Here is a 27,843-nt window from a genome sequence, read left to right as displayed (position 1 = left end):
TCCCTCTAACACCACCCAAGAAAAAAACATCTTTAACAACCTCACACCTGGCATATAGTCAAATGACAACTGAGCAGAAGCATTGTTACTCTGGGTGGATGTCATATGACATCCTCCCAGTCATACGCCTCCCCTCCAGGGACCATTAAGCTCTGGACACAGTGTTCACTGGACACAGTGAATGACAGCTTCTTGTATTAGGGTAGCCCTGGTACCACATGATCACTGTGACCAATCACGGTGATCATATATCAAATATATACAATGAAAGTCTTTCATACATAGCCATTCATTGTCTACTATTGTGATCTCTGTGATTGGTCGCAGTGATCACATGGTACAGACAGCGACAATCACAGCACACATCCGCAATGTGATAGCTTTGACCAATCACAACGATCACAATTGTACATATTTTCATAAAAAAATATGCTATTCATAAAAAATTATTGCTTATAATAGTGATCATCACTGTTATAAATAATCATAGTGGGAAAACTCCTGATAACCTCCCCAGTGTAGTATAGTGTCACTATAGTAACACTGCACTGTTCAGGTCACAGTACGTGAAAAACTAAATTGTAAAAAAAAAGAAAACATTTAAACATTTTTTAAACATCAATTCCCTTGTGCTTCCCCTGCAGTGCTGCCAGCTTCTACTGTGGTGGAATCGGTTTTAGTATCTGCACTCCCATCCCCCTGCTCTCCGAGATCCCTGTGTGCTCTTTTCTCCTGCAGCGCTACAAGCTTCCCTCCTCTCCCACCAGCAGCTGCTATGCGCAAACAGGGGGATGTTTCACAATGGAGAGCAGGAAAGGGGCCGGTAAATATTTCAGATTTACTGTCCCTTTCCTTTCCTGAATGAACACAGTAAGCAATCAGTGCTGATAACGCCTATGTCCATTCATCACTGAAGCATAGTAAATTGTTTACTATGCTTCCATTTTTGAATGAACAGGACATCTGAGAGTGCTTCTAATTCATTCATGTGATGAATTCTCAGTCCCTTTTCAGTCTCAAATGTGAGAAATCAGGGGTCTGTTTAGACCCCGATATTTCACCAGCCCCCCCCCCCCATCATAACAGTTAAAATATGTGAATAAATAAATAAAAATTATTATTCTAAAAAATAACCAAAAAAAAATTAAGGATTCATTCACGTGTGCTTTGCTCTCTATAATTTCTGCCATGGCTGCAAAGAATAGCATTGCAGCCATGGCATGTGTACACCCATAGCTACTCCCTCTGTTGCTAAAGGGGATAGTCATTGGTGGGCAGTAGAAGTGCAACTCAGCAATGGGGTTCTCACATCCCTCCAACCTGCCTGCTACGCTAAGGGGATGCAGTGGCTGTATGAACATAGCCACAGGTTCTAATTTGGCGGTGTGCAGATGTGGGTGAGTAACCTTGAATGCACACTGTGTTTGTTCAGGGTCGTACATCTGTACTCTCACTCCTGTCAAATTAGGACTGTGGCTGTATTCATATAGCTGCTGGTTCCCCATTGAGTAAGCTAGGCTGCCTGCGCACAGCTCCAGGATGCTTCAGCCACATAAACAAACCCCTGATTCACACTGTACAGGCCACAAGACCCATGTGAATGAGCCCCAATACCTCATTCACACAAAGAGTTTTAGCAGGAATTTTGTTGTGTTTGTGTCCATTAATTATTTTAGTGTAATTTTAGCAAAAATATAATTTGATATTTCCGGGGGGGGGGGCATCTGGCCCATCAGATAGGCTCAGTAGGCTGTGCTTTCTAAAAGCAGGCCCTGCACACACACACACGAGCACATACTGAAGCATGAAAGCAAGATTAGTCAAGACTCCATTGCTACAAATCAGCAATACTTACCACTGCTCTACAAATGAAAAATCCACTATCTATTCACTAACGGCACAGCAGAACTTAGGCTCTAATTCAGGCACTAATATACATTAATGCTTTTGAAATCTCTGTAAATCCAAGTGTAATCATATGTTGTATAATTTGTTTTGCATAAGAGTAGGTCTTGTGGTTTTATAGTGAAACACCTGTCAAACAATGCTTTTCTTTTTCTTTTTAATTGAGAGGGTTTCCCTCATTTCCTGTCCCCAAAGCAAAAAAAAAAAGAGGTTTGGTTGGAGTTCCACTTTAACACTGATTTGAAGTCAGCCAAACAGTTCCACTCAAGCAAAACTTTGCATGTTTCTGTACATATCATACTCTGCAATTTCACAAAGGATGCAAGGTCATCTCACACACACACAAGTGACACATCGTCAAATCTGATTAGGTAACCAAGGGATGATTCACAAGGCCATTCACAGTAATCAGCTTTACAGCATGTGAACAATAGTCACCGTAGCAAAGCAAATTGTTTTGCAAGTCTGACTGAAAATGAACAGACACTTTGTAGCTATGCATTTTCAGAAAAGGGAATATTGAAATTTTCAGGCGATTTTTTACATAGCTGTCGCCACTTGTACAATGCAGAATGCGGTGATTTAATGTTTAAGTGCACGAAAAGCACTAAGTTATATGTACTTAGACATTTATGACATAAGTTTTCCTTAGCTTCAATGACAAATGCTAGCTTTGAGCTTTGACATTTTTAGGCAGAATTAGAAATCAATTGCAAGTGGTTAACCTGACCCTACCTGTGCTTCTTGGGGAACGTGGCCTGCATCAATTCTGTCAGAAATATAGGCCGTCAATTGTCTGTCTATGGTGCCAAGGGATTCCTGAATTAGGCGAATAGCTTTGTCAGTCTCCTGGGCAGACTGAATACTTTGTTCAAGAACCTTTTGTCTCCTTACAGCCTGCAAATGAAGAAAGGAAATATGTTATTTTTTTTCATCAGTTCTATTTGCATGAAAAACGTGGCTAAAATAGAGCAAACACCTTTTTGTAGGATGAACTTCGATGACTTCTGACACTCATTAAGACAGCCTGGACAATAAACTGACAAAGGCCGAAAAGATTAGATAAATAGAGGTGAAGTCATTTAAAATGGAAACAAAGACTGAAAGCTCTTTTCAGAACCTCAGTAAGGCACTGCTAAATTGTTAAAAGGAAACCTCTTCTGAATGCTGTAATCTGCTGTTCTGAGGCCTATCCCACTTCTCCCTGATCTCATTATGTAGTTCAAGAGATTTCATGTACTGAGAATAGGGTCACGGTCACCAAGCCTGTGTAAGTCAAGGGAATGAAGTCAGAGCAACAAGTAACTAGAGACAAGATGATGAATGCAGACACTGGACTAGAAGTGGCAGAAGTCATTAAAACATAACTGAAAATAATTAAAAAAGAATAATTAAGAAACAAAAAGTTTCTATAGGTATAAAATAATGCATTCTGTTTGTGTTGTCTGCACCCATCTTATGAAAAATTGCATTTACAGTGATAAATGATTAATTAGAAGTAACTATTACTAATATATTATTATATAGTACATAGGGGTTGACTTATGAAAGTTAAGCAATAGGAAAACCTTATTGTTATTCATAACAACTAATCAGGTTTTGCCTGGCTTTTCTGCAGCTCAGGTATAAAATACAACTTCTAAAAGGTTGCTATAGGCAATGTTCCTGTTAATCATTTTTATATATCAGTCTCAAAATAATTTGACCACTTGCCTGGCCAGAGGATTTTCCTTTCCTGACCAGGCCATTTTTTGAGATACGGTGCTGTGTTACTTTAACTGACAATTGTGCGGTCATGCAACGCTGTACCCAAATTAAAATTACGTCCTTTTTTCCCCACTAATAGAGCTTTCTTTCTATGGTATTTGATCGCCAGTGCATTTTTAATTTATTTGCGCTATAAACAAAAAAAATACCAACAATTTTGAAAAAAAAAACTATATTTATGACTTTTTGCTATTAAACATGTCCAGTAAAAAAAGTAAAAAATCAAATTTCGTCATAAATTTAGGCCAAAATGTATTCTGCTACGTCTTTGGTAAAAAAAATATCCCAATACATGTAAATTCATTGGTTTACGTGAAAGTTATAGCGTTTACAAATGGGGGTATATATATTGGAATTTTTTTTTTACTAGTAATGGCGGCGATCAGCAGGACTGCGGCGGGCATTCTGAGACTGGGGGGAACTGACTTGACTGATTTCCCCAATGACACCAATACAGTGATCAGTGCTAATAAAAAGCACTGACACTGTACTAATGACACTGGTCAGGAAGGGGTTAACATATTGGGCGATCAAAGGGTTAACCTCCCTAGTGGTCTGATTATGTCCATATTTCTGTGCTCAAAGCGGTACATTTTTTTGCATGGAAATACATATTTTTTTTATTGTAGGCCTGTAATTTTTAGGAATAACTCACTGAAATCTGTCAGAACAAGAGTCTAGTAAACATTCCAGGTATGATAAAACTTGAAACACGAAATCATAAATTATAATTTATATTCAAATAATTTTTATTAAAGTTTAAACATACATAAGTAATATTAGATAGTCGAACATTTTGGTTCACATCGAGAAGAACATTATATGAGAAATAAAGACAAAGGAAAGTGAAGGTTCCCCACCAAGTGGCTGGGGAACTTGTATTTCTGTGGTTCAGTTACATGAGAGGTATGCTCCGTAGGTTGTGAACCATTCTAGAAGACAAGTGGGGCATAAGAGTGGGGAGAACATGAGGATAGTGGAGGGACAGGGAAGGAAGTGGGGGGGAGGGAGGGTAAGCACCAGTTCAGTGTGGGCAGATAGTATTGTATTCCTTTCGAATAGTAGTCATTTTATTGAGCAACTGGGGTTATTCAACCATCGTGACCAATGGGTTTTAAATTTATGGTAGGAGGAATTATAGAGTGCGGTTCTTCTTTCCATCTCGCATTGGAGGTTGAGATCGGAAATGAGGCGGGATAATAAAGGGGTTGAGGTGGATCTCCATAGTTTGGTGATGTTAATTTTTGCGGCTGCTAGAATGTGGATGATAATAGTGCGTACAGTTGCAAGAAAAAGTATGTGAACCCCTTGGGATTACGTGGAGTTTTGCATGAATTGGGCATAAAATGTGCTCTGAACGTCATCTAAGTCACAACAATAGAAGAACACAGTCTGCTGAACAAAATACTACACAAACATTAGATGTTGCCATGGTTTAATTGCACATAACATGTAAACATTCACAGTGCAGGGAGGAAAAAGTATGTGAACCTTTGGACTTAATAACTGGTTGACCCTCCTTTGGCAGCAATAACCTCAACCAAACGTTTCCTGTAGTTGCAGAACAGACCTGCACAACGATCTGGAGTAATTTTGGACCACTCCTCTTCACAAAACCGTTTCAGTGTAGCAATATTCTTGGGATGTCTGGTGTGAATCGTTCTCTTAAGGTCATGCGACAGCATTTCAATTGGGTTGAGGTCAGGACTCTGACTGGGCCACTCCAGAAGGCGTATTCTGTGCTGTTGCAGCCATTGTTTTGTTTAATTACTTGTACGCTTTGGGTCATTGTCCTGTTGCATCACCCATCCTCTGCAGAGCTTCAGTTGGCGGACAGATGGTCGTACGTTTTCCTGCAAAATGTCTTGATAAACTCTGGAATTCATTTTCCCATCAATGACAACAATCTGTCCAGGCCCTGAGGCAGCAAAGCAGCCCCAAACCATGATGCTCCCTCCGCCATGTTTTACAGTGGGGATGAGGTTTTGATGTTGGTGTGCTGTGCCTTTTTTTCTCCACACATAGTGTTGTGTGTTCTTCCCAAACAACTCAATCTTGGTTTCATCTGTCCACAGTATATTTTGCCAGTAGTGCTGCGGAACATCCAGGTGCTCTTTTGCAAACTTCAAACGTGCTGCAATATTCTTTTTGGACAGCAATGGCTTCCTCCGTGGTGTCCTCCCATGTACTCCATTCTTGTTTAATGTTTTCCTTATTGTAGATGTGTCAACAAAAATGTTAGCATGTGCCAGAGATTTCTGTAGGTCTTTAGCTGACACTCTGGGATTCTTCTTTACCTCGTGCAGCATTCTGCGCTGTGCTCTTGCAGTCATTTTTACAGGACGATCACGCCTAGGGAGAGTAGCAACAGTGCTAAACTTTCTCCATTTGTAGACAGTCTGTCTTACCATGGACACATGAACATCAAGGCTTTTGGAGATACTTTTGTAACCCTTTCCAGCTTCATGCAAGTCAACAATTCTTGATCGTAGGTCTTCTGAGAGCTCTTTTCTGCGAGGCATGGTTCACATCAGACAGTGCTTCTTGAAACCAGTAAACCCAAAACAGGTGTGTGTTTTTTAAGGGCAGGACAGCTGTCAGCAACACATCCAATATCATCACACTGATTGGAGTCAAGGTTGGCTCACTCCTGGCTCCAATTAGCTCTGGGAGAAGTCATTAAGCTAGGGCCTCACATACTTTTTCCTCCCTGCACTGTGAATGTTTACATGTTATGTGCAATTAAACCATGGCAACATCTAATGTTTGTGTAGTATTATGTTCAGCAGACTGTGTTCTTCTATTGTTGTGACTTAGATGACGTTCACAGCACATTTTATGCCCAATTCATGCAAAACTCCACGTAATCCCAAGGGGTTCACATACTTTTTCTTGCAACTGTACATTTACAGGGAATATGTCTATTCCGACGTGGAGAAGAGCTAGAGCAGGATTGGGAGTAATTGAAGTTCCTGTGAGTGATGAGATGATCTGGAAAACCTTGTTCCAATAGGATTTAAGGGATTTACAATCCCAAAGTATGTGAAGGAGAGATCCCTGTTCTCCACAGTTTCTCCAGCAGAGTTGTGAATGTTGGGGATAAAATTGGGATAATTTAATTGGTGTCAGATACCATTGGTGTAGGATTTTTAGGTATGTCTCCCAATGGGAGCTACATTTAGAAGCTTTAAAGGTGATAGTGAATGTTTTTTCCCAAGTTTTTAGAGTGATTGGTTGGGAGAGATTCTTTTCCCAATTGAGTAAGGAAGAGTTGTAAGTAGTGAACTGTATTTCGGTTATGAGTGAGTAGAAAGTCGAAATTCCTTTCTTCGGGTATTGTGTCTTTTGGAAGAATTGTCGTGCAGTTGCAGGAATTTCTATTTCAAGTGGTATTTGTGTTTTGTGAAGAGAGTGGGTTATTCGTATATAGGTATATTGTTCTTTGTCGGGAAGATGAAATTTCTTTTGGAGGACGGAGAATGTGTCTAGTGTGTGTTTTGTGTAGAGGTCTTGGATATGGGTTATACCGAGGCTGCTCCATGTTGATATATTTAAGTGAGGAGTGAGGAAGTGTAGGGATGAAAGGGGGGTGGGAATTTTTACATTGCTCTTGTTTGCTTGATTGTGGGCTGAAAAGTCAAACCAAGCATTTAAAGAAGCCTGGATACACGGGTGTGTTTGTAGAGTTTTAGGTAGGGCTGTCCTAGGTATATACAGTATGTCTGTCATCGAGTGTGGTGAGGATAAGGAGTTTTCTAGTTTGGTCCAGATCTTCTCGTCGGTTGGGTGCCACTAAAAGAAGAGTTGGTCTAAAAGGACTGCTTGGTAATATGATTTTAGGTGGGGGAGACCTGTCCCACCTCTGGAGGGTGGGCGTAATAATAAGTTCGTGGAACATCTGGGTCTTTTAGAATTCCATAGAAATTTATTTAGCGTAGCTTGAACTTTAGAGAAAAAGGTGTGAGGGACTGGTATAGGAAGCGTCCGAAAAATATATAGTATTTTAGGTAATATACACATTTTCATGGTTGCTACTCTACCTAAAGTTGATAGTGTGGTTGTGCGTAGATTTTTTATTTCTTGGGGGATGGTTTCCAATAACGGTTTGTAATTAGTTGCGTAAAGTTGGCTAGTGATTGCAGTAAGTTTGATCCCTAGATAGGGTATGCTATGTGATTCCCAGGTAAAGGGGAAATGTTTGGAAATTAGAGTTTTAGTATCAATTGGTGTATGCAAGTTTAGTATGGACGATTTGGGTTCATTGAGTTTGTAATACGAAAGATCCGCATACCTTCGGATATGTGTACGTATCGAATAAATTGATTTATAGGGGTTTGTAATCATAAGAATAATATCGTCTGCGAAGAGACTGAGTTTGTGCTTATGTTGGTACATTTTAATTCCCGTAAAGTTTGATTCATTTCTAAGATTGGTTGCTAATGGCTCGATGAGTAAGGCAAAAATTATGGGGGATAACGGGCATCCTTGTCTGGTACCATTCGTTATACAGAAAGGCTGTGAAAGTGTGCCGTTGGTCAGTACTCTGGCAGTGGGCTTGGAGTAGAGGGATAATATCGCTGAAAGCATCCAGTCTGTTATTCCAAATTTTTGTAATGTAAGGTTCATAAATTGCCAATGAATTTGGTCGAAAGCTTTTTCCGCATCTAATGACAGGAGAAGGGAGGGTTGTTTTTTGGACTCGAGGTGGTGTAGTATGGATATAATTCGTCTTGTAGCGTCTGGGGCCTGTCTACTGGGTATAAATCCCACTTGATCCGGGTGGACTAATGTAGGTAGATATGGGAGTAATCTTAGGGCGATTATTTTGGCATAGATTTTTATGTCTGTATTGAGTAATGAAATCGGTCTATAATTTTGTACTAAATGGGGATCTTTGCCCGGTTTTGGGATGGTGGTAATTATGGACTGTAGCATGTCTGGGGGAAATTCCCCACAAGTTGCGACGTGATTATATAAGGTCGCTAGGTGGGAAGTAAGATTGGGAGCTAGTGATTTGTAAAATTTGTTAATGAAGCCATCGTTTCCAGGTGATTTATTTAAGGGGAGAGTATTTATAGTTTTTTTAATCTCTAAGGGTGTTATCGGCGTAGAGAGAGATTCTAGTTGATGAGGAGTGATACAAGGAAGATTTGTGTTCTGTAGAAAGTTTCCAATGGAGCGAGTTGTTGGTTGGATTGTGTTTGGGTCATCTTTTATATAGATCTTGGTAGTATGTCGCAAACGCATTAGCTATGTCTTGTGGGTTTGTTAATATGGTGCGAGTGTTAGGGTGTTGAATTGTGGAGATTTTAGCTTTAAGTCATTTTTGTTTGACAATTTTGGCGAGGAGTGAGTTTGCTTTGTTTCCTAGTGCGTAAAATTTGGTTTTTGTTTTTTGAAGATTGTTATCATAATTGTGGAGTAGGATGGTTCGTGGCCTGTTTCTGTTTAGGGTTAGGGCCGCAGACGTGGAAGGGTTTGGGTTCTTTTTGTTCATCTCCTCATGTGCGCGGATAGAGGTCAGTAATTGGTCAATTTGTTGGGATCTGTGTCTGTTTGTGCGGGAATTCAGTTGTATGAGGATACCTCTCATGTAGGCTTTGTATGTTTGCCAAAGTGTAGTAATAGAGATATCAGGAGTAGAGTTCGTTTCAAAAAAAAGATCGTGGGCTTCTAGGATATGTTTCAGGTTTTCTGGGTTTCTCAGTAGTGAAACGTTCAATCTCCATATGGGTGGTATTGCTGATCGTGGATTGTCATCCAAGGATATACTGATTGGAGCGTGATCTGACCAAGTTATGATACCGATGTTAGATGAACTCACGTGCTGTAATGTCCATTTGTCAGTGATGAACTTGTCGATTCTTGAATAAGAAAGATGGGGAGGGGAGTAGTAGGTGTAATCTCTCTCAGTGCCGTGCTGACATCTCCAGATGTCATATAAGTCGTGTTCATGTAAAAAATGGTTAAAGTCAGGTTTGGTGGATTTTTTAGTGGAAGATGAATCTAAGAGCGGATTGCCCATAATGTTAAGATCGCCTCCGATGATAAGTCTGCCTTGTTTGTGTTGTAATATGAGTTTGTGGAGTTTGCGGAAAAAAGATAGTTGTTTGCTGTTTGGGCCGTATACATTCACTAGCGTGTAGATGATATTGTCTATTTGGCATACCAAGATATGATATCGACCGTGCGGGTCGGCTATGCTTGAGATAGTTCGGAATGTGGTAGAGTCTTTAATGGCGGTGAGAACTCCATTCTTTTTTTTGGAATCAGTTGCCATAAATACTTGGGAGAATCGGTGTAGCTGTAGTTTAGGAATTTTTCCTGTGGCAAAGTGGGATTCTTGTATAAAGAAGATGTCGGCTTGGGATTTCCGGACTTCTTTGGAGAGCATCGATCTCTTGAAGGGAGAATTAAGGCCTCGTACATTAAGGGATGTGATTTTAATCATTTAATGGTTCTTTCTTGAGGTATATATTTAAATGGTGTGTTGTTTGGGAGAATCGTGGCTCAGTGTATAACCATATGCGAGAAGAGAGGTTACTGACAGTGTCATGCGAATTAGGTTCAATTGGTGGATTAGAACTGGTCTTCCATATATATTCAAGGTAAGTAGGTCTTGAGTTTAAGTTGAATACTTGGTGGTGCCACATTGGGGGAAGGTAAGGGATACATAGAACAATAGTAAAAAAAAACTTGCGCAAAATGCAAGTAAACCAAGTAGCTTCCTTAGCTACTGAAAAACTGGGGGGTTTGAACGGACTTTGACCGTCAGAAGGGTCAAGCCAAATGTAAACTCGTAAAACAATTTTCATCGGTTCTAGGCCGATCGCCAGTAACTCGATGTTGAACTAGAGCCTCTGGGGAAGAGCGTGAATATAAGTTTGCCTCAACGTATCCTGATCTGAGTTGTTAGTCATGTTGTCTCCATATGTTGGAGGGAAGGTAGTGCAGCTCCCTGTGACTCTATGGGTATGATGTTCCATGCTTTGAGTAGGTCTAGGCCTGCTTCTAGAGATTTGATCGTGAATATTTTGCCTTGGTGTCGCACTGTTAGCTTCGTGGGGAAACCCCATTGGTAAGCTATGTTATGGTTTCTGAGGGCCTTGGTAATGGTAACCATTTTTTTTCTGTTGAAAAGTGTAGCTTTTGATAAGTCAGCATACAACCTAATATTTGCATGTGTTGGTGGGAGTGACGGTGGATTTCTGGCTGCCGTCATGATTCTCTCTTTGATATGATAGAAATGTATACGGGCCAAAACATCTCTTGGAATAGTAGTGGATAGGAATGAAGGTTTGGGCAATCTATGGGCTCGATCGATCGCCAGCTCCATGTCAGGGATCGATGGGATGAGGAGCTTGATGTACTGTTGTAGATAAGGTAGTAGTGTCTCATTAGTAACAGATTCAGGTATCCCTCTAAATTTAATGTTGTTGCGGCGCGATCTATCTTCTAGATCGGCTAGTTTTAGGTTGATTTGTTCAATTTCCGAAGTGTGATCTGCGTGAGCATCAATCAAATCATTATGTGCCGTTATAATATCTCCCATATTGGTTTCTATATGCTGTATTCTGCGTTCTTGTTGACTTATAATACTCGTAATTTGGTTGAGCGACGTGGAAATATCAGCATGTAGGGACTGACGTAATGATGAGAGCATGTTTCTCATGTAAATCTCTGTCAGCGGTTGGTCTGATGCAGGGAACGCATCGATTTTGGTAAAGGCTGCGTGTGGCGTTGGAGATGGGAGATTTAGGGCCTGATATGCATGGCCAGGGTCATCATCTAAACGTGGCCGAGATTTGGCTGGGCTTCTGGTTGTGGGGGACAATGGGGGTGACAACTCACCAGGGTCCCCTGGGTACAGCTGCTGCCTCAGTCTGGGATCCGTGTGCTGGGCGCTGTAGTCCTCCTCATTGCTGCCTCTGTCTCCCTGTCTGTCTCCCTGTGCGCCGTTGCGGGCGCCATCTTGGATTCCGGGCCCGACCGCCGGGAAGAAATTAGTCAGCTTCCCGGGTTGCCCCGGGGTTTTCCTCCTGCGGGGCATATGTGTAGAGGTGCGGGCACCCTTCATGAAGGTACGTGAGGTGTTTGTGGTCCCCGAGGTCGGTTTGTGCCGCTTTAGTGCTGGCGGATGGACGGAGCTGCCTTCAAAGCGCTGCCATCCAGGAGCCGGCCGCGCATGCCATAAATTATAATTTAATAAATACTCATAAAAAATAATAATATAATAATAATAAATTTATTTCAATAATATAATCAAACCAAAATCACTGAAATTTGAAATATAGCGCCAAGTTTGCACATCACTGAGCAAAGTCGCAAAATCGTTTTCAGTGCCTGATGACGAATTTCCCCCCACAAATTATTATCACTCAATTCTGCAAGTGGTTCTGATTTACTATCGCTGTTCTCTAGCTGGTCTAAAACCGCTTTTGACCTAAAGGGACGCTTTTTGGACGCCATGGACATTTCTCAGCTTCCAGGCAGAAAGAACAGTAAAAATGTAGGCAGGGGACAGAACAAAGCACTAGGGATAAAATGTATGTGAAATGGTTTGATACAGTAATGTTATATTATGTGATTTTAGTGATTTTAGTGAATGTCACTTTTTGTCATTTTTCAATTTCCCGCTTTTCCGTCCCCTGTACGTCTCAACGCTCACAGGGGATGGAACCCAGATGACAGATGCCAGCATCCTCCGGATTACATTGCCGGGGGCACTACAGGAGGGATATCGCAGGAGCGCAGGACAAGGTAAGTGATCGAGGGATTGTGGAGAAGCGCCGCACAGTATTCTCGAGTGTAGCTCGGGGTTACCGCTTGTGGTACTGAAACTTTACCTAGAGCTACACTCGGGAATACCGCCAGGGAGGATAACTGTGTGCTGTTTTACTATGGGGGCTATGTGTGCTTTCAACTGTAAGCACACTGCTTTGTATGGCTCTGCTGTGCAGGAGCTGACAGGGGAGAGATCTGTATTGTTTACAAACAGGTTTCTCCCCCTTCGGTAATACTCAGAGATTGCCGGGTGCCAATCCCCGGGTGCTGGGTGCCACTGGCTGGGACCTGGTGATTGACAGCTGAGGCCGTGAATGGCGTATGCCCCCCATCTGGAACTGCAAAATGACGTATGTATGAACGTGATTTTGCGCACCCGTGCCACCCTGTAGCAGTACTTCTGCTATAGGGTCATGCGGAAGCAGTTAAGCACTAATTGTGTACATATTGATGAATTCACCCCCTGAGTTAATGGGTAGATTTAGTTAGGGCTGGTTCACACCATGAATCGATCAGGAATGAGCTGTGCCTTTCTGTGCAATTCACATGCAATCTGAGTGCAGTGCAATTTCAGCCCATTCATTTGAATGGGCTGAATGCACAACTTTATAAAATGCAGAGAAATCAGATTCCAAGGTACTACTGTATCGTGCAATCAGGTGCAGGCAAACATATTGCGTTTGCAACCTGCTTTGGGGTGTCATTAAGTTAACATTGACAGCTGCTGCAGATCACAAATGAAGTGCATTTTTAAATGCAGTGTGGGAAACACTCAAGGAATGCGGGTTTCTTCCACCCCATTCTGGTGTAAACTGACCCTTAAAGTGTTAAAGTCAGATAACTTTAAAATTGTACTTACTGTATTATCTTTTTGAGCAAGAGAGCTAAGATATGATCTTTATTCATGTATAATTAGGCTTCGTTCCCACTGGCACTGTCAACCCTGTGTTTACATGCATTTAGAGGACATTTATATATACAGTTGTGCTCAAAAGTTTGCATACCCTGTCAGAAATTGTGAAAGTTTGGCATTGATATTGAAAATATGACTGATCATGCCAAAAAATGCTCTTTTATTGAAGGATGCTGATCATATGAAGCCATTTATTATCAAATAGTTGTTTGGCTCCTTTTTAAATCATAATGATAACAGAAGTCACCCAAATGTCCATGATCAAAAGTTTACATACCCTGAATGTTTGACCTTGGTACAGATGCACAAGGTGACACGCATGGGTTAAAATGCCAATTAGAGGTTAATGTCCCACATCTGTGGCTTTTTAAATTGCAATTAGTGTCAGTGTATAAATAGTCAATGAGTTTGTTAGCTCTTACGTGGAAGCACTGACTAGGCTAGATACTGAGCCATAGGGATCAGAAAAGAACTGTCAAAAGACCTGCGTAACAAGGTAATGGAACTTTATAAAGATGGAAAAGGACATATAAAGATATCCAAAGCCTTGAATATGCCAATCAGTACTGTTAAATCACCAATTAAGAAGTGGAAAGTTCAGGGATCTCTTGATACTAACACAAGTTCAGGTAGACCAAGAAAGATTGCAGCCATAACTGACAGAAGAATTATCTGGGATTCAAAGGGAAACCCATAGGTAACCACAAGAAAAATACAGGTTGCTCTGGAAAAAGACAGTGTGGTTGTTTTGAAGGAGCACAATATGATGACACTTGAACAAAAATGAGCTGCATGGTCGAGGTGCCAGAAAGAAGCCTTTACTGCATCAATGACACAAAAAGGCCCAGTTAGGGCCATTGTTGCCCATCCAGTGCATCTGTTGTCAATTTCATTATTATTATTATTATGCAGTATTTATATAGCGCTAAAAGGTTTGCTCAGCGCTGTACATTATAGTGGGGGACAGTACATGAGACAATACAGTAACAATACAATACACGAGGGGGTCAAGGGCCCTGCTCTTTCGAGCTTACAATCAATAACACCAAAGCAGCTGAAACCCCCTCTACCAGATCAATATACCAGGAGTTTAATTAACTTGATGCTGCACTCTAATTAAAAAGTGTTCCCTTAATTTTTATGGAATATATATATATATATAATGTGAAAAATGCGTACGAGCGCACCTATGAGAATACAGTAGCAGCTGAACATCAGGTAACCAAACACCCCAAAAAAACAATATATATCAAAAATGCAGCGCTACAAAAAAATACTACATATAGTGAATGAAGGAGTACTATAAATAGTAAATGAATTAAATAAATGCATGAATAAATAAATAGAGGAATCAGTAAATGCAACAGTTCATAGTATAAGGTGACTTCAAGTGCTCTCCTCTAATTCGTATCCTCCTAATACTCAGGCGCTGTGCGAAATAGTGCTGAAGGAATGCACACTCACCAGAACGCACAGTAAAATGAGCGTTTGTCAAAATAAATTCCCCTCAGGGTCATCAGCTGGTCAGGATAAGATCTGCAGTATGACAACCTCCCTCCAGAGCTTCTGGATATTCCTGTATGTTCCCTCAATAGGTGGCCTATGGACTTCTCCTTCCAGCTCACATACGCTCCTTACCCAGCAGAGAGATGAATGGCTGCAAATCGATACTCCCCAAGGGAGTCAAGACAGAGACATATCCATAGTGTAGTAGGTAATGAAGGTTTATTGGCATACCAAGCTATTGATCATACACCACAGTGTGTATAAGAGAAATGTGGACTGTGGATGTGAAATGTGAATGTGGATAGCTTGGTATGCCAATAAACCTTCATTACCTACTACACTATGGATATGTCTCTGTCTTGACTCCCTTGGGGAGTATCGATTTGCAGCCATTCATCTCTCTGCTGGGTAAGGAGCGTATGTGAGCTGGAAGGAGAAGTCCATAGGCCACCTATTGAGGGAACATACAGGAATATCCAGAAGCTCTGGAGGGAGGTTGTCATACTGCAGATCTTATCCTGACCAGCTGATGACCCTGAGGGGAATTTATTTTGACAAACGCTCATTTTACTGTGCGTTCTGGTGAGTGTGCATTCCTTCAGCACTATTTCGCACAGCGCCTGAGTATTAGGAGGATACGAATTAGAGGAGAGCACTTTAAGTCACCTTATACTATGAACTGTTGCATTTACTGATTCCTCTATTTATTTATTCATGCATTTATTTAATTCATTTACTATTTATAGTACTCCTTCATTCACTATATGTAGTATTTTTTTGTAGCGCTGCATTTTTGATATATATATATATATATATATATATATATATATATACACATGCAATGATTTTTCAATGGTGCCATTTTTTACATGCATTTAGGTGTTTATTTTAGTTAAGCTGTGTTCAGCAAAAATATGATTCTGTGTCTGTAATCTGATCAGAAACATATCTAAACATGCCTAAACACATGTAAACTGCCTTTAAGCACACACTTCCTGCAACCATCGCATTTTACCATGCATGAAGTGTTGATTCTAGCTGGCGTTCTGGATGGTTGAATGGTCCAGAGCTATAGTAAGGCCTCAATCATACCGTCGGTGTCAAACTTGCATTTGTATGCATTTCTAGCAATCAGCATTATTGCTAAACAGATGCTGAGATTAAATGAGTTTCAGGACAAACAATGTAATCAGACTGTCATTTTCATCCGGTTTGAACGACTAATAGACATGAATTTAACACATGCCCTTTGAAGCAAAATCACTGAATAGACAGCACATCCTTTTTATTTAAAGAGCATTTATTTTAATCCCCATGTATATTAAAGAGCAACTAAACCCATTGATTTAACAGTTTCAAAAAACAGTTACATTCCTGGCACATGCTGGGAATGCTAATTGTCACATTTGCTTGTCCTCTCAACCAAACTGTCAGATCATGAAATGGCTGGTGTCATAACTGATCACATGTGCAGCATCATGGATGTTGAAGAACAAACAGAGGCTAAGAAGGCATCTTACTTGGCTGAAAATGATGGGAGTGTTTAGTTCCACTTTAACATTGACAAACCATACACAGATACATAGTTTATACATTTTTAATACAATCTATCATGTTTATTTTCATAAAGCTGGCCACACCCATATTTTCTGGCTATAGTTACAGTATATTATTAGTTGTTCATAGGGGAATACTAATTAACTCATATTTTGTAAAAGAAAATTAGGTGTACAGTAAATGCAGCATCAATTAGAAGCATTTATTATTTAAATGTGTAGTGTTATTGCACTATGCTTAAAGACATGTTTGTAGTGATATTTGTGTGATTTGCCAATTCCCTACAACTATGAAAGCAGATCATATTTGGCCAATGATGACACCCATTCCTGAAAATCCATACCAGACCCTCATCAAGGATAAGGGTCTATTATGAATGTTTAGAGGATACCCCATACCATACTCTTTTTTTAATGAGGTCAACTATAGCAATCCATACTAAACCCTCAGCTAGTATAATGTCAGGTATGGATGTTGATGGGAATTCCTGCCACTAAATTCTGTTTGTGAGCAACATCAACATCTATACCAGACCTTACTCTAAATGGGGGTCTGGTATAGATTGTTAGGGGGAAATCAACAAAGAAAATGGCGTGGGGAATGTCATTTATCAGCAATTTAATTTGTATTTTTTCTCTTTGTAAATGTCAGCCTTACTTTAGCACATTGTACAGGTGCACCATTTTACATGAAAGGTTAAGACATCCCCCAAGCACATGCTATAACCTCTTGCCCTACGCCCTATAGCAGAAATACTTCTACAGGGGGGCAGGGCTGCGCAAAACAGCATATATATGTGTGTGATTTGCATTTTCGGGTAGGAGGCTCTAACCTCGTCACTATTGATGACTAGAGATGTCAGTCACCGGGTCCCGCCCAGCGATTCCCAGCCGGCAATCGGGGATTGTCGCAGAAAGCTGACAGGGAACAGACCTGTGTCAGCAGAGAGATACAGAACAGCATGCCTCCCTAGTAAAACACAGCACACAGTAAAACAGCACACAGTTAATCCTTTGATTGCCCCAGATGTTAACCCCTTCCTGCCCAGTGTCATTAGTACAATGTCTGTGCTTTTTATTAGCACTGATCACTGTATTAGTGTCACTGGGGGTGTCAGTGGCAGTTAGTCAGTTTCCACCCAGTGTCAGAATGCCTGCTGCAGTCCCACAGTCCAGCTATAAGTAGCTGATCGCCGCCATTACTAGTATAAAAAAAATAAAAATTCCAATATACAGTATATACCACCATTCGTAGACACTATAACTTTCACGTAAACCAGTTAATTTACACGTGTTGGGATTTGTTTTTTAGCAAAGACATGTAGCAGAATACATTTTGGCCTAAATTTATGAAGAAATTAGATTTTTTTAATTTTTTATTGGATATGTTTTACAGGAAAAAGTCAAAAATATATTTTTTTTTTCAAACTTTTTGGTCTTTTTTGTTTATAGCGCAAAAAAATAAAAAATGCAGAGGTGATCAAATACCTCTGAAAGAAAGCTGGCATAAAATTAATTTAAGTCATTTTTAAAAAATGGCATAAATTTAATTTATGTACAGCGTTGCATGACTGTGCAATTGTCAGTTAAAGTAACGCAGTGCCATACCGCAAAACATTGGTAAGGAGGGGGGGGGGGGTAAATCCTCTGGAGGGCAAGTGATCAATAGAATTGTGTACCTTTATTGTTGCTCATTAAACCTTATTAGAAGAACTGCTCCCCACTGAAAGGTAATTTTTAAAACGTTTAGGCAGTAGTATTTGTCTCTCCTGGCAATGCCCAGCAATCCATGCCCTTTGTTTGACAGTCCCTTGCCTATTAACCTTGAAAAGTGATTTTACATATTTAGCTTCTAATGATTGAAACTCAGAAAATTCTGAGAAAAATATCAGTTAAAAAAAATCATACATCTTTGCATATTCACCCTTAAAATCTGGATGATGAAAGAGTAGTTCTATGAGTCATAAATTCTTGATAAAGCCCAGCAGGGAAGCCCTATAAAGATTTAGGGCTAGACAACATTAAAAACCTGGGTAATTTTTTTTTTTTTTGTGCAAAAGTGATACTAAAGGCATATTTTTTTAAAGAAACATTATGTTGTATATACCTGCTCTGTGCAACAATATTGCACAGAAATGCCTCATTTTCTGACAGTCCCTGCTGGTTCTGTTGGCCCCTCTCTCCTTTGGGTGCCTCCTGTATCAGGCAGGGTGCTAGACAGGCACCCATGCGTGTTCACTCCTGCTTGGTCCAGAGCTGGGCTGTGTGTGTCTATAGACACATAGCACTGAAATGCCATATCCCCACTCCCAGCTCACATTAGTATGACTGATGGCAGCAGGAGCCTATGTCTCCACCACTCTCAGCTTCTCCTGTGAAATTAAGAAGTGAGGGGTACAGTGCTGGAGCTGGAGACAGTGGTGGAATGACATGGATTCAGGTGTTTATTGACAGAGGGACATGTAATGTGGCATTTTTTACTTTAATGCAGAGAATGCATTAAGGTAAAAAACATTTAGACTTTAGAACCACTTTAATGCTAATGAAAACATTTTAGCACAGTGTATTCACAGTATGAACAAGAAATTGCCTCTTTAAAAGCAACAATGACTTTCAGTTAGGAACTGGGCGCAAATTACAATGGAGTAAGCTTTGTTTATATTGTAGAGTTGATGAGCATCTCTAAACTTACAAAGTTCAACTGATAATGTAAATATGAAAAGCTTTTTTTGTCAAAACATTGGTGCTGAAGAAATAAACATCATTCTCATGCCAATAGACTTCCTCCCACACACAAAATGTGCCAGTTAATTACATTTCAACTTGCTGTATATGACAGCAGCAGTGATATTTATTGCCCCGTACAGGCACTTAAATGTGACAATCAATCATGATATTTTCCGTGCATACAAATGCATTTATTGCTTAAAACGGACATTTCTTCTTTTTCATAACTTTAATTCCCCCCCCCCCCCCCCGCATATTAGGAAAATTCTAGTATTTTATCTTTTTTTCTCCTAAATACCCTTTTAAACTCTTCCACTCTCCTACCTTTTCTTATCTGGCCCAAGCAAGAATAACTTACACTGGGCCACAAACAGCCATTTAGGATATCCACATCATACATCCCAGAAGGCCGCAGGTGAGATTTTACCTGTTCTCCCTATATCTTGTGTATTTGTTGTCATAGCATTGTAACAAGACTGTTTTTTGACTGCTAACATCATGGCACCAAGAAAGTGACTCCCACTACTTCAGGGATAAACATGCCAGTGAGGGAGAATCGAGGCAGGAGGAAGACATCAGCTGCAAGCAAGATAGTTGAGGAGTAGAAGTAGAGTAGAAGAGTAGGAGGTTAAACAAAAAAATGGAAAAACTACATGAACTACAGAAGTGAAAATTGCTACAAGTTTCATGTTTTACTTCGGGTGTGTTAGGAGTCACCTAGCTTAACAGGGTGGGCGTGCACTGCTAGCAATACGGAGTTGTGTCAGAGCTTACTGAGCTTCAAATAGGGCAAATTGTTGGTGCCTCTGTGACTGAAGTTGCCAATTTATTTGCCGTGTTGCAAAGTACAGTATCAAAGGTTATGACGGTATATACAGTTTTAGGGGAAAAGGTCTGATAAGCATAAGCGCAGTCGACATGGCCAACTGACTGAAACAGACAAAAGGACATTGCGCAGGATTGTGACCCGGAATTAAAAAACAACTGCTGCAAAAGAGACTGCAGAGCTCAATCTCAGTCCTGTGAAGACTGAGATTGAGCTCTGCAGTCACTTTTAAAGCAGTTTTTTCTAACTCCTGTATGTAATTTTAATTGCAATGTACTAACATTTATTGTAGTGCCTAAATTAGAATTTGTCAGATTGACAGTGGGTCCTCTTTAAATAAATATATGACTGCAAAGATACTTTCAAGTACAGGTTAACTTTAGTAAAATCTACATGTCAAATTAATCATTAGATCAGGAGATATAGATATCCAAAGTTCAAATCAAACTCTTAAAGTGAAAAATATTGTTTTCATACTCTTTTTGTGGGGGGGGGGGGGTAGAGCAGACTGCACTCACTATGTTCTTTCCTAGGTAAGAATAATGTCCATAGCATGTCACATGGCCAGTGAGAATGGTGGCACAGGTTGCAGAGTATAGTTGTCTTTGGCGGAGTTCAGCAGCCTTTGATGGATTACAGCAGGACAGAGCTGAATTTGCTAGACATGTATGTGGTCTGAAAATAACACAGTAAACCAGGTAAAAGGGGAATAAAAAAAATAAAATCACAGGAGTGAAGGTGATGTTCCAGTCAGATGGCCACTTAATCACCTGCTCTCCAGGCCCATAAACTTTAGAGGCTACACAGCAAGAGAAGGAGAAAGGCTTTGTACCGCTGTTTGCACTCCCTCAGCCTGCCAGTCACTTGGGAACAGGGGCGGACTGACCATTTGGAAACTTGGGCACTGCCCGAGGGCCCGGGGTCAGTAGGGGGCCCCATGAGATGCCCCTGGTACCTTTTTCATAGGCTTTTTTGATTTTGGGCAAGGACACAGGGGCCCCATGATCCCCTATTGCCCTGGGGCCCCATGAGTTGTCAGTCCGCCCCTGCTTGGGAACATGTCCAAATGCCATAAATCTGTGAAACTGCCACAATGGCTGACAGATTTCTACCCAGCAGCGGGACTTCTTACCCAACATGGCTCCGGTTCTTGATCCAGCAGTGGTCTCCACTCTTAGCCTGCTACTCACAGTTTTGCTTTAAGTTGCCAGAGGGTAATGCCTCCAAAAGTCTCAATTTTCCAAATGTTAATAGTCTCAATTGCTATTGCAAAGGGAAGAGCAGAAAAAGGGCAGCCTAGCCCCTTGTCCCAGGTGAAGGAAAAGGACAGGGAGGTGAGGCCATTGACCAAGATAGTAAATTGAGAGTGGGCATAAAGTATATTAATCAATTTAAATATTGGCTCTAATATTTAATGGAGCAACCTACCAGTATGTTTTTGAACAGCTGGAGAAAACTGGAACACTTACAGAAAACCAACACATGGTTGATTTACTAAAACTGGCAAATGCAAAATGTGGTGCAGCTGCACATGATAGAAAATCAGCTTCTAATTTCAGCTTGTTCAATTAAGCTTTGACAGAAAAACACAGAAGCTGACTGATTTCTGTGCAGAGCTGCACCAGGTTTTGCTATCTCCAGTTTTAGCAAATCATCCCTATAGAAAGAACATAAAAATGTCATACAGACAGTATTTCTGGTTGGAACCTTGTGCTAAATTTGATATTTCTCTCAGAAAGATTTATTTAAGGGTGCACAATAAATTGTCAAATGGTCATACAGTATATGGCCCCTAGGCTGTGGGATGGACGACAGGGCTACAGATTATAATCCATTACTCTTGCTATATGACTATGAACCTTTGCAGTAAACAGGCTTAATTCAGAGGTTCTACAATATGTATTTAATTCTAAAGCTACCCATAAATTATTGATTTTGTGGACAAAGTAGGTTTTTTTAGAGGTCCGTGGTATATCAGCCAACAATATAATAATAGAGGTAGTACTTAGGAAGAAGGGTTCTTTCTCCTTGTGCTCCATGAAAAAGTACCTTCACTCTTGTTTTCTTTGGAGTTACAGTCACTGGCAATGATTGCATCATACAAGCCAAGTCTGAAAAGCCTTTATTCTTAGTCCCATATCTATGCTTCCACATTTGTGTTGCCTAAGACATGACTTGTTCTAAGAACTAGTTGATGGTAATATTGCCGTAGTATAAGAGATATTACTGAGCAACTATTGGTGGATCCAGCAAATGTTTAGACTGTTTGCAAAAGAGTGCACAGATTTTACATCTAGTCTTTCTCTACCGTGTTTCCCCGAAAATAAGACATCCTCCGAAAATAAGACCTACTTACAGGTTTCCTTCTGAGTGAAATATAAGTCATCCCCCCAAAAATAAGGCCCCCCTAGGCTCTGTCTCAGAATGAAAATTAATTTACCGTAAACTGGTTGCTAGGGCCGCCCCGACTGGCGTCTAGCAACCAGTGACGTCACTGCTGTGTGGAGGCGGAGCGGAGGTCGGAGTGAGTGGGAGAGAGATGTGTGTAGAAGAACAGGAGGATCAGAGTGGACCGGACGCGGCAAAGGTGGTGAGTGCTGGTCTGTCTCTGGTGACACCACCCTCATGATGACTGAAGGTTCTCAGTCAGTGGCAGACCCTGCTCCAGCCCAGGTCCAGGCCCCAGCCAGCCCAGTGACAGTCCCCAGGCAGGCCCCAGGGGGGAAATGTCTGATAAAGGGGTGGGGGGGTGTCTGGTGAAGGTGTTCAGTGGCACAGGGGTGGGGGGAGGGGGATCACTTAAAATGACACAGGAGGATCAGAGGGGGCAATCAAAATGACACAGGAGGATCAGAGGGGACAATCAAAATGACACAGGAGGATCAGAGGGGGCAATCAAAATGACACAGGAGGATCAGAGGGGACAATCAAAATGACACAGGAGGATCAGAGGGGACAATCAAAATGACACAGGAGGATCAGAGGGGACAATCAAAATGACACAGGAGGATCAGAGGGGGCATCAAAATGACACAGGAGGATCAGAGGGGACAATCAAAATGACACAGGAGGATCAGAGGGGACAATCAAAATGACACAGGAAGATCAAAAGGGGTTTCATGAAAAAATAAGACATCCCCTGAAAATAAGACCTAGCGCATCTTTGGGAGCAAAAATTAATATAAGACACTGTCTTATTTTCGGGGAAACAGGGTAGTTCATTTTATGATATAATCAACATACAGTACATTGTTCTAATTGCAATTGCATTTACCTAGTAATTACTAGTGATTACATTTTTAAATGCAAATATTACTACAGATATTACATAAATGGAAACACATATAGAGAAAATGTATTCTGTGTACATTAGTAAATGCAGGTTTTTTTGGTGTTGTATGGTATTTTTTGCTCTATATGACTCTCGCTCATAAATTAAGAATGATTAGAAGTCAATCAGTGCATCATATAACATTTATAGATTACCTCCTGTTGTACTTCATCCCAGCGTGTATTGAACATCTCTAGTTTTTCATTGATCAATTCATCCATCACACCTCCATCTGTCAATGTTTGTGCAAGTTCTTTAATTTGATTGCGATTGTCTTCAGGATGTTTCATAATCTTTTCTATGGACTTAGGGGGAAAAAAGCCATTTAGATAAACAAAATCATCATTGTGTTATGAAGGGCTTTGTTAAAGATAAACATGGAGTTAAAAGTAATTATTAATGTAAATCTCCCTACAAGGAGTAGATTAGATGCCAAACGGCTAGGAATCCCATAGCTATGAAAAGTCAGGAAAACTAACTGCTTGATGATGATTTTGTAGATCGATAATAACATGTATGATCACATTTTTGCCAAATATGCATCCTAAGAAGAAAAGCTGTCAGCCGAAAAAAAAAAACATTTGGTACAATTGACTCTTGTTTCAAGTCGTCTAGGGAATGTCTGCGGAAGTCATGTACCACCGACTGATAAACAACCATGTCCCAATCCACCTTAAATCAGTACTGGCTCATATGTCTATGGGTACATTACGAAAACTAGAAACATATGCAAACTGAGGCCCTATGTACACTTCAAACTCTAATATAGCACATTATCCTGGAGAGATTTTGTCAATGTGCCTGAAAGCAGGTCAAGCCCAAAGAAATAGGCCACTCTTTAATACTTCAGCTTGCAGCATTTTACGATATAATATTGTATTCAGGTGATAATAACCACTTGAAAACTGCAAAGGTGCATAGGTCAAATATAACTTAAAATGAAAAGAAATCAAAAACAGCCCAGCACAACCCTTTCATGCAGATCAGTCCTCATCTTCATCTTTAACTTAACCACATTCACTCACCGAAAATGGTGAACCCAACAAATTATAAAGCACTCTGGCAACCTTGATAGATGACATACTATAAGTGTTAAACATATGCTAAAAAATGTAATACACTCTTTACATTTCTACATTTTTTTACCCAGGATTCACACAATTTTCATCTGGGATTTTCACATTTACAGTTGAATCCAGTTAGTAAAATGTGTGGATATTGGGTGAAAGTTGAATTAATCTTCAGTGAAAACATTTATAAATATACCTCTAAAGTGTTCAGACAAACATTTTTATTCAGTTTGGGATAGAATGGGAAAGAACCTCTGCTATTCAGAGTTCCATTAGGAAGATTCTGCTTCACAGCAACAAATACACCAGTGAGGAAGTGATGGAAAATCTACAACAGGGAAACAGTCATCATTGAAAAAATCTGCCTTGGGGTTCTAGCTTTTCCCTGTTTTGCTTATTTTTGCAATGTTATTATTGGAAAGTTAAAGTGATTGTAATGGTTCTATGGTTATTCTCGACATTACCAGATTTCATGTAAGAATGCTATGTTACCCAATAAAGAATAATGGTATAAACCTTTAAAAGTATTAAACTCTCTCTCTCTCTCTCTCTCTCTATATGTATACAGTTGTGTCCAAAATTATTCAACCCCCAATGCTGTAAAGGGGTTTAGGGACTATAGTGTACATTTGGAATTGTATTCAGAATCAAATCCTACAAGGACGTTGTAACTACCCAAATGCAACTAAAATGACATCAATTGTTTATGTAATACAGTAGTAAATGGTTCTTATGTGGTTTCTTCATTGCCACAATTATTCAACCCCTTAAAGACTACCACTCTGAAGAACAGAGGTTCATACAGGTGCTTTCCATCAGGTATTGAAAACACCTGTGGATGTCACCGAGCAGCAATCAAGCATAATAAGCACCAATTAGGCAGCTTTAAAATGACTGTGATACTCAGCTCCTTCTAGACATTTACTGGTGTGGTTACAAACATGGTGAAGGCAAGAGAATGGTCCAGGAAGACAAGAGAAGAGGTGATTTCTCTTCACAGGAAGGGCAATGGCTATAAGAAGATTGCAAAGATGTTAAACATACCAAGAGACACCTTAGGAAGCATCATTCGCAAATTCAAGGCAAAGGGCACTGTTGAAACGCTACCTGGTCGTGGCAGAAAGAAGATGCTGACTTCGACTGCTGTGCGCTACCTGAAGCGTAGAGTGGAGAGAAGTCCCCGTGTGACTGCTGAGGAACTGAGAAAAGATTTGTCAGATGTGGGTACAGAAGTTTCAGCCCAGACAATAAGACGCACACTGCGTAATGAAGGCCTCCGTGCCAGAACTCCCAGGCGTACCCCCTTGCTGTCTCCAAAGAATAAGAAGAGTCGACTGCAGTATGCCAAAAGCCATGTGGACAAACCACAAAAGTTGTGGGATAGTGTTCTGTGGACTGATGAAACAAAATTAGAACTGTTTGGGCCCATGGATCAACGCTATGTTTGGAGGAGGAAGAACAAGGCCTATGATGAAAAGAACACCTTGCCTACTGTGAAGCATGGTGGAGGGTCAATCATGCTTTGGGGCTGTTTTGCTTCTGCAGGTACAGGGAAGCTTCAGCGTGTGCAAGGTACCATGAATTCTCTTCAGTACCAGGAGATATTGGATGGAAACGTGATGCAGTCCGTCACACACCTGAGGCTTGGGAGACGTTGGACCTTTCAACAGGACAATGATCCCAAGCATACCTCCAAGTCCACTAGAGCATGGTTGCAGAGGAAAGGCTGGAACATTTTGGAGTGGCCATCGCAGTCACCAGACTTAAATCCGATTGAGAACCTCTGGTGGGACTTAAAGAAAGCAGTTGCAGTGCGCAAGCCTAAGAATGTGACTGAACTGGAGGCCTTTGCCCATGAAGAATGGGCGAAGATACCCGTAGATCGCTGCAAGACACTTGTGTCAAGCTATGCTTCACGTTTAAAAGCTGTTATAACTGTAAAAGGATGCTGTACTAAGTACTAAGATTGAATGTCACTTGGGGGTTGAATAAAACTGATAATGCTGTGAGCACAGAAAAGACATTTGTGGTTATTTCATTATAACTGTTATGTTATATTTGTCTGACCTACAAGTGCCTCTTTAATGTAAATGTAAGCAAGATGACTGAATGATCAAAAGCAATGTCAAACTGGCCAAAACACTCAATTTCAGTGGGGGTTGAATAATTTTGGACACAACTGTATATATACACTGCTCAAACAAATTAAAGGAACACTTTTTAATCAGATTATAGCATCAAGTCAAGCTCCTGGGATATTGCTCTTGTCAGTTAAGTAGCAGAGGGGGTTGTTAATCAGTTTCAGCTGCTTTGGTGTTAATAAAATTAACAACAGGTGCACTAGATGGGCAAAAATGACACAACCCCCCAAACAAGAATGGTTTCACAGGTGGATGCCACTGACATTTTTTCCTCTGCTCATCTTTTCTGACTATTTTTCACTAGTTTTGTATTTGGCTAAGGTCAGTGTCACCACTGATAGCATGAGGTGATACCTGGACGCTACAGAGGTTTCACAGGCAGTCCAACTCCTCCATGATGGCACATCAATACATGGCATTGTGTCTCCCAGCACAGTCTCAAGAGCATGGAGGAGATTCCAGGAGACAGGCAGTTACTCTAGGAATGCTGTACAGGGCCGTAGAAGGTCCTCAACCCATAAACAGGACCGGTATCTGCTCCTTTGTGCAAGGAGGAAAAGGATGAGCCCTGCCAGAGAACTATAAAATGTCCTCCAGCAGGTCACTGGTGTGAATGTCTCTGACTAAACAATCAGAAACATGAGGGTGGCCTGAGGGCCCACCATCCTCCAGTGGGCCCTGTGCTCACTGCCTGGCACTATAGAGCTCGATCAGCATTTGCCATTGAACACCAGAATTGGCAGGTCCACCACTGGTACCCTGTGCTTTTCATAGGCGAGAGCAGGTTCACCCTTAGCATATGTGACAGACATGAAAGTCTGGAGAAACAGTAGAGAACGTTATGCTGCCTGTAACATCGTTCAGCATGACCATTTTGGTGGTGGGTCAGTGATAGTCTGAGGAGGCATAACCATGGAGGGATGCACGGACCTCTACAGACTAGACAATGGCACCCTAACTGCCATTAGGTATCAGGATGAAATCCTTGGACCCATTGTCAGACCCTATGCTGGTGCAGTGGGTCCTGGGTTCCTCCTGGTGCACGACAATGCCCGGCCTCATGTGGCAGAGTATGCAGGCAGTTCCTAGAGGATGAAGGAATTGATACCATTGAATGGCCCCCATGCTCGCCTGACCTAAATCCAATACAACACCTCTGGGATATCATATTTTGGTATATCCGACGCCGACAGGTTGCACCTCAGACTGTCCAAGAGCTTAGTGATACCCTGGTCCAGATCTGGGAGGAAATAACCATCCATCGTGTCATTAGAAGCATGCCCTGACTTTGCTAGTCATGCAGACAAGCACGTGGGG

The 27,843-nt window shown here is 40.9% G+C and overlaps 1 protein-coding gene across 1 annotated transcript in view; it reads right to left on the bottom strand.

Annotated features, from left to right (window-relative positions):
• DMD (dystrophin) overlaps positions 1 to 27,843 on the bottom strand; it is a 2,676,943-nt gene that overhangs the window by 1,805,625 nt on the left and 843,475 nt on the right. The window contains exons 28-29 of the mRNA XM_089653005.1: positions 23,471 to 23,620; positions 2,641 to 2,802 (exon numbers count right to left, since the gene is read on the bottom strand). Coding sequence (XP_089509131.1) covers positions 2,641 to 2,802; positions 23,471 to 23,620 — 312 coding nt within the window. The remainder of the gene's footprint in view (positions 1 to 2,640; positions 2,803 to 23,470; positions 23,621 to 27,843) is intronic.

The sequence above is a fragment of the Staurois parvus genome, unplaced genomic scaffold (genome assembly GCF_062004578.1).
Source record: "Staurois parvus isolate SC_StPar_1 unplaced genomic scaffold, SC_StPar_1.0 ptg000696l, whole genome shotgun sequence".
NCBI lineage: Eukaryota > Metazoa > Chordata > Amphibia > Anura > Ranidae > Staurois > Staurois parvus.
This window is presented reverse-complemented; position numbering and strand designations above follow the sequence as displayed.